The sequence below is a fragment of the Papaver somniferum genome, chromosome 1 (assembly GCF_003573695.1).
Source record: "Papaver somniferum cultivar HN1 chromosome 1, ASM357369v1, whole genome shotgun sequence".
Classification (NCBI taxonomy): domain Eukaryota; kingdom Viridiplantae; phylum Streptophyta; class Magnoliopsida; order Ranunculales; family Papaveraceae; genus Papaver; species Papaver somniferum.
The window spans coordinates 5,658,537-5,666,599 of NC_039358.1; the positions used below are offsets into that span (position 1 = coordinate 5,658,537).

Consider the following 8,063-nt stretch of genomic DNA (forward strand, 5'->3'; position numbering starts at 1 on the left):
CATTTTTTCTTTGTGAAAAAAAAATATGAAAAAATAAAAGTCTTCTGATGAGCCCAAAACTCATCAATCAAATATCAATGGTGAAACTAGAAAAATTTAACAGATAAGAGGGACGAAATCAAATAGAGAATGGATGAATTCATTAGAACCAGAGAAGAGATACAGACACAGGAGATATTCAATACATCTTCATTAATAATGAAAACAGGTTCTCCGTCCAGCCTATGGAAGGCTTGGAGCAGGCTTACGGTGTACAGCATCATAAGATTAGTCTTGTCAACATCTGGACCATATCGTTCACTTAGAGAGCAATAATGCTTGTCAAGACATCCTAGGCATACATCAACCTTGATATCACTATCACAACGACATTCTTTATTAGTGGCGCGCCAATGCGATTCAACAAACATAGCAAAGTGCAACGCATAGAGACATAGCGAAGTCCAAGCTGAATGGCAAGCTCTAGACCTTGATTCACTCCCTCAAGCTCATGATAGAACGCAGAATCTCGATCCTTGACATACTCAGAATAAGCCATTGTAGGCCTATTAAAATGATCCCGGATCATGACACCATATCCTGCTTTTAGATTTTCTTCAAAATAACCAGCTACATGTACAAGAAACGGTGTATATCCATCCTTTAACTACATCATCATCCACAGAGTCCTTATCAGATTCTGTAAACAAGGATCTTACAAACTTCCTCTCTTCCTTAGTAAGATCTACTGGTATATTAATGGAAGAAATACTCTTCTTAGGTTGCTCACGGTTATCATCGTTAGAATTTAATAACGATCCCCAATGAGATCTGAGATCTAAAAATCTAAAAGAAGCGAATTCGGGATTCATCTTCGTTTCAAGGATCGCAAAGACTAAGAGAGGCGGATCTCTTGAGAAAGGGGTTACATTTTGTACATACGGGATTGGGCAGGTGCCCTAATTCTGTTCGGTGCTCTCAGTGGTTTGCCATATTACGCAGGTCTGAGCCCATGCCACAATGAGAAAAAATGGTTGTTTGACAGAGAATGTATGCCGGTGTCAGAAGCAATTAAACGCTGGTCTCAGCTGAAATAACTGTGGCAGGTAACCCTGGTTCTCCAACTTGGATTTTCTTGCAATAGAAATAAGAATGTTTGGATGAAATGTATTTACAACAACGGCGTGAAGTTCGATGCAGTTGAGAAGGCTTGTTGCACAGGACAAACTTGAAAAGGTGAATAGAAAGATCTAATATGATTGTCGATGAAAAACCAGTGAAAGACAGCTTAAGTCTTTTTTTTTTTTCTGCTCGGTAAAAAGATTATAAATATTAAAATGAGGATTACTGACTAGTACTGCAACACAACTGCTCGGACTAACTAGCTAGACTACAGACAAAATAAACTAGTTATTATCATCTAGGCATGAGGGATCTACTCATGTTAAAACTAAGTTATTCACTGAGTATAGAAAAAGAATAAACTATCAATACTGATGAGTGTTCGATTAGCCTATGTGAATTAAACGATTCTTTTAAGACTCTAATTTTAGTCGAAAGAGGAAAATGGAAAAAGAATCAAAAAGATTTTAAGAAACACGCCAGTGATGTTTACAATTTACCCGTATTTGCTAACCAATGGAGAGCTCCATTCAGAAACACCCCAGTGATGTCCCAGTTAGGAATTTTATAAGGAATGCAAGAGTTATCTGTTTTTCCGGTAAGTGTAGAAGGATTGGACATGAAAATGCGGCATTTATTATTGATTTTGCAAGAAAATCAACTGCTTGTTCGCACCAACAGAACTTGTTGGTACGGAATTTCAATCCTTGGGTAAGTAAAGTAAATATATGTCTCTCTTTGTTTGCATCAAGGATTTGCAGAAATCTAAAAGTTCGCTGGATTTGAGCCCGTGGCACCAGTCATGGTTAACTTCTAGCTATAACTGGTTTAATAGATTCTGGTGGTTATTGCATCAAACGTGGAGACTTTGGGCATTGGTATGATGCTTGTGGTACTGTAATCGGAACAGGAGTAGGCCGAGAATATGACCATTCAAACCAAGACAAATCTTGTCCCTGTGGTTCTTCGGTTTAGTGGGCTGACCTTCCGGGCCGGGCCGGTTTTTTCAGAACATTGGGATGTAATTTGTTATTCATATTTTGTGTGATATGTGCTTAGTATTTATAATGCAAAGCAGCTCAACAATCAACATGGGGGAGATGCCAAAAATAATAAGAGCTCATAAAAGGAAATATTACTGAAACGGGAATACCAGAGAAATATTACTGAAGTTGGAATGCCAACAACGGTCACTTCTTTCTTTGACACATCCAGAGAATCCAAATCAGCAATATAAGATGAACCAGCATTGATTATTAGAAACTGAGATATGCAGCATTAGCCATAATGGAAGAAAATCTTAACTTCCAGATATAAATGCAAAATCCTGTCAACATAGACACTTTTTTGTTCTTGAGACTGCTTGGCAGTTTCAAGAGGAAGATACATCGATACACCCAGAGTAAACTGGCACCAATCTACAAAAATGAAGGCAAAGTATTCTCATGTTTTCTTCAATGGCTAAACTGCAGCAAGACGCTGAGAATCAATTGACTTTAACACTTGCTCACCCATCTCCTTGCACCCAACCAGTTTCTGAAGAGAGACAAAAATTGGAAAATATTCAGTGCCTTTATCAAGACATAAGTTCAACTAGCATTTGAAATGCAAAGATGCCAAACTTTGCAGATAATTATTGAACACAAACTCCATTCTCTAATATAATAGATATAATGAGATTTAAAATTAGTTACGGTTCAACCAAAACGTGCTAGTATGTCTAGAGACTAGCATCGATAACCACAATCTTATGATTATTACATCCATCCAACCTATTATGAAGATTTCTACACATCATCACATTGACTATTAGTATTTGCTCTTATGATGATTCTTCCTGGAGGATTCGTAAGGCTTGTAGATAGCCTGTCAGGCAGTTTTACTTAACTACTCGATGAATCTTCAGCGAGGGGATAGAGTAATACTTATGACTCTTGATTCACAGTTAAGTATGTGAGAGCAAAAAACCAAGAGCCACTAAATAAGTGTCATGATGTAACGAGCACATAATAGGTCCAAACTAACTACCAGAGTATTTCCTACTTCAGCACAGGGCCGTCCATTGGAGATGGATCTGATTATGGAGTCCTGCCTATCAAAGATGCCTTATATATTATTGGTTTAGGATTATATGTAATATCTATAAGCTACAAAAAATTATTTGGTTTGTCAACTGTCAAGCACATCTTATGAGTAAGTTATTCCTATTGCTTCTCAATGAATTTTCCTTTCTTTCCTTCCCTACTAGTAATTTGGAGGATTCAGCTAAGTTTTTCTGAAAAACAGAATACACTTAGTTATTTGGAGGATTCACATGATCAGAAGACCAGCTAAATCTGACTAGCATCAATAAGTTTCTTTCTCTTAATCACAACTTTCATTTATTATTGTCAGGAAATTGTTTTACTCTTCTAAAGTATTCTACTTTTTAACCTAATTGTAATACATTGCTCCAATTAAGGTAGGATACATACCATTCCCGTTGAGAATAAATCACCCGTTCGAAATCCTTTATCCAGAGTCTCCAATACTGCATTCTCGATTCTTTTTGCAGCAACTTCTTCTTGTAATCCATATTTTAAAAGCACCGCAACACTCAGCACTGTAGCTAGAGGATTTGCCTTGTCCTGCGAAGAGGAAAGAAGAACTAAGGTCTTAATAATTAAGTTTACAATTTACACCAACATTAAGTAAGAAACAAAAACTATACAAGGTGTCCGAAACTGTTGGGGCTTATCATTATTAAAAAAATTCAAACGGAATGATCCATTTCATAGTCTAGAACACATTAGCTTGCAGAAATGTTAGTTACTGCTGCACTGCGACGAAGCTTTCTAAATTAAGAGAGTGAAAAATCTATTGTGTTTTAATCTTTACCTGTCCAGCAATATCAGGAGCGGAACCGTGGATAGGTTCATACAGTCCTGGTCCCTGAAGGGAAAAAAGAGTAAATAAAACAGTTTTAGAAAAAACAGACACCAGACACATTACTTTAGAGGAAAAATAGTTAGGGGCGTGGCTGTCTTTTTTCAGTTCCCAAACCAAAACACACAAAATTTGTCGCGAGATTTATGACTTTACCGAGTCACCAATTGAAGCTGATGGAAGCATTCCTATACTTCCAGTAAGCATTGAAGCCTCATCGGACAGAATATCGCCAAAGATGTTGTTTGTCACAATAGTATCGAACTGTGTCATGCAAAATTTCAGAAATCAGTAAAACATTAACGAGCAAGAAAATAGATATATATGCAGATCACGTAAGCAGAAATCAAATTAACTTCCCCCAAAACAGTTGACATAACTAACGATCTCTTAGATGATCAAAGGTAAAAGACATTCCAAGGGCATTTATGATGTTGCATTCCTTAAAATGTATACTTTACCAAAGGAACACGCATAAATTAATTCGGATTTTGCAAGAGAGACAGGGCACACCTGCTTAGGATCACGAATAAGTTGCATTGCTGCATTGTCAACATACATGTGAGTGAGCTCGACATCAGGATACTCTGAAGCCATCATTGTAACTCTTTTTCTCCATAACATTGATGCCTGCAAAATTTACAGAATGATAATAGAATTACATTATTAGGCTTTGGATGGAAAAGACCGAGCTGACCAAGTCCACATGCCAAGGACCAAGAATTACCCTGGAATAGGATCCACAAGCACTGTTGTTTTGTTAAAATATTACTAAAAACCATGACTAAAGAACAGCCAAAACAATAACAAAGTACAAAGTGGGCAGAACATAAGATTTTCATAACAATCATCAGATTTACACTAATGTCCTACAGCATGTCAATATCTACTCTGCAACATCACAATGTTTAATATGTTAAGGTTTAACACTTTTCCGCAATTGAACTTCAACATATCCAGATAAATTTTTTTAAAAATAATAACAATAAAAATAAAAAATGAACCTCAAGAGCATCTCTGGTAACGAATACGTACCTCTAATACGTTTGCTTTGTCCACGGAACATAGTTTTCCTCGACGTTTCCGAGCAGTCTCAAAAGCAACACGAGCAATACGGTCTATCTGAATTGAATTTACACATGGGTCAAGCAATTAAATGAAAAGGTGTGAATGGGAATACAACGAAAACGGTGCCAGAAGATACACAAGGTATTTTGCTAATATAAAGTCAGCAACACAATGGAACGACTAAACATTTAAATTTCCATGTTTCTGAGGCTGCAAAACAAATAAATCCAGTTTTTTGTCCTTGTGTTAACTAAAACTTAATCTGCTAAAGACTAAGGCATATCATGGTTACAGACCCTCAATGAAACACTGTGGTACAAAATCCTAAGACTCCTTACGATCATAGAGATTTTAACAAAAACATATACAGGAGAAAGGGCTTTGAACTTCTTCTAGTGTTCGAACCACGTGCATTTCCAACTGAGCCTCTCATGATGGGTTCTGATTCAGAATTAATTCAAACTTTGGAGGACTTAATCACTGATGAGATTTTGGTCACTTGAGACTGAAACTGTCTTGATTTTTAAGGGTACCATACAGTAAATTTGCTCTACATCCGCATATGTCTTACTCATAGTTAAGCTTACAAGTTTATCTGTATCTTACGCTAAAGAAGTACAACGTTTAATGTCCGACTTTTCCTAGTCCAAGCAATGGACTGCTAGTGTCTTGCATCCATTTTTGAGAATTTCAGCAGTCTCACTGGATTGCCAAGTTTTTAGTGGTTCTACAAATCGAGCCAAAGATTCCTATAGGAAACAAACTACACCAGGATATGTATCTACTATAGATGCTCATAGATAATTTTTAAAGCATCAATTAAAAGGAACTTATCACAAGCACAAGTTCAAATATCTACTGATGATTGATTTCAATCTCTTTTGATGTGTAATTAGCTTCGCCTCACTCCTGAAGGCCATTTCAACCGAGCATGGACATATATAAGTAACATAGAATCACAATGGGGTCATGAAAAGATTGCTCTATAATGTAACATAAATTGAGGGTCATAGTTTGGCCACAAATTCCATACATATGCTAATCTGTCAAGAAGTAGAGAGACAGAAGTTGTATTACCTCATATGTAGCATACACCTCGGTGTTAAAACCAATCTCGTCACCATTTTCATTTTTACCAAAACCTCTTGGCTTTCCAAAATAAATACCTGATAATCATAATCAAAAGATGGAATATCAAGTACAATACCAGCAAGTATGAGAACAAATACTACTTAGTTTTCGCTTTATCAAGGTATTTAATAAGAAACCTAACCTCCGGTAAGTTCCCTTACAACCATTAGGTCAACCCCTTGAGCAACTTCTCTTTTTAAAGTGGATGAGTCAATTAACTGGAAACAAAGAACACGAGAAAAAAAAATTACAATGCCATCATAATCTTATATCGAAATTGCTAAAACAATAAACTAAATGCAATGGAATTGCCATAAATTCAACTCTAGCCACCAAATGGATAAGTTCGTTACCTGTGGCAAAACAGTAGCTGGTCTCAAATTGGCAAATACTCCAAGCCCTTCCCTAAGCTGAAGCAACCCAGTTTCCGGCTTCAAATGTTTCTCATTAGCATCCCATTTGTATCCTCCAATAGCTCCAAGAAGAATTGCATCGGATTGTTTAGCAACTGAAAGGGTTTCTTCAGGTAATGGAACCCCAGTTAAATCCAGTGCAGCTCCACCAACAGGCATCTCTTGATACTTGAATTCAATACCTAAACAGTAAAAAATTCAAAAAAACAAATTGGGATAAAAATCATGAATGCAAAATCCCTAAAAATCTATCAATAAATAGTACAAAACCCTAAATTTCAAGTGAAAGAAAGGAACGAACTTTGGAAAAAGGAGTTTCTGAAAATGATTGGGTTTTTCTACCTTCAAGGGAGGCTGTTAAGTTAAGAACTTGTTTGGCAACAGAAACAACTTCAGGACCAATACCATCACCAGGAAGCAGAGTAATGTTATAACTTTTTGGGGGGTTGGAAGTTGCAGCACATTGGATTTTTCCCCATTTTGGAGTACAAGAAGATGAAGAAGAAGAGTATTTGAAAGGGGTTAGAATTTTGAAGGGTTTTAAGTTGAGTTGGAGAGAAGCCATTGTTGTCAAGGTTGGAGTTTCTTCTTCCTAGAGTTGGTGTGAAAACCCAAATAAGCGTTTGGGTCAATTTATGTCGTGTTGGTGAAGTGTGTACCAAAGTTGACTATGTTGACCTTGACCTACATGTTGACCATTTTAACGGTTAAGTAAAAGCAATTCTTAAAGATTCCGAGAGGAGATCCTTGACTTAATGAAATTTGGGTAAATAAATCTGTCCCTATTCTTAAATGCTAAATATATAAACTCAAAATAATAATTTTTAGATGTCAATTATGGTGGATAATAGTGTGAAAGATAGAAAAATAGAGAAAGACGTAAATCTTACTGAAGTAGAGAATAAACAAATATTATAACATTTATTTAAAAGGATAGACACAAGGACATTCCGGTAATAAATGATATTTATCCTAGATGTTATTAATATAAATAGACGTTTATAACACTCTCCCTGATGACCAATGTGTCAAAGCCATTATAATATGTCGGGAAAACTTAAGAGAGTAAAACCGGAAAAAGAGACTTAGAATAGTGTTGGACACGCATATGTTGCCTCTTTAAAACCTTGTCGAAGGAAAAAGAGTATAACACGATAAGTCCGATAAAATACCTTTTACAAATATGCTCCCCCTGATGGATGCTTCAGCAAATCTTGACTTAGAAATCCTTAAGACGACGCATTCCAATCTTGTGAACCAATTTCTTGAATGTTGAAGTTGGCAATGCTTTGGTGAAAAGGTATGCTAGATTGTTACTTGAACGTACTTGTTGAATATCAATCTCACCATCCTTCTGCAGATCATGTACGAAGAAAAACTTGGGGTATATATGCTTTATCCGATCACCTTATGAAACCTTCCTTT

At 36.3% G+C, this 8,063-nt stretch overlaps 1 protein-coding gene across 1 annotated transcript; it reads right to left on the bottom strand.

The window, feature by feature from the left end:
- Window positions 1–2,202: 2,202 nt before the first annotated feature.
- LOC113278329 (3-isopropylmalate dehydrogenase, chloroplastic-like) lies at window positions 2,203–7,229 on the bottom strand. Its single transcript, XM_026527199.1, has 10 exons — window positions 6,981–7,229; window positions 6,579–6,820; window positions 6,368–6,443; window positions 6,172–6,260; window positions 5,062–5,148; window positions 4,540–4,656; window positions 4,183–4,290; window positions 3,979–4,032; window positions 3,576–3,728; window positions 2,203–2,637 (listed from the first exon to the last, which is right to left on the bottom strand). The coding sequence occupies exons 1-10, from the start codon at window positions 7,201–7,203 to the stop codon at window positions 2,563–2,565; spliced, it is 1,224 nt and encodes a 407-aa protein (XP_026382984.1). The 5' UTR covers window positions 7,204–7,229; the 3' UTR covers window positions 2,203–2,562.
- Window positions 7,230–8,063: the final 834 nt, after the last annotated feature.

What these genes read in the sequence shown, in the direction of transcription:
- LOC113278329 (XM_026527199.1), bottom strand. Translation starts at nt 7,203, where the DNA reads ATGGCTTCTCTCCAACTCAACTTAAAACCCTTCAAAATTCTAACCCCT. An exon ending in TGTAAGGGAACTTACCGGAG is followed by an intron (nt 6,261 to 6,367) that starts GTTAGGTTTCTT and finishes TATGATTATCAG; the next exon opens with GTATTTATTTTGGAAAGCCA. An exon ending in CTCCTGATATTGCTGGACAG is followed by an intron (nt 3,729 to 3,978) that starts GTAAAGATTAAA and finishes TCCTCTTCGCAG; the next exon opens with GACAAGGCAAATCCTCTAGC.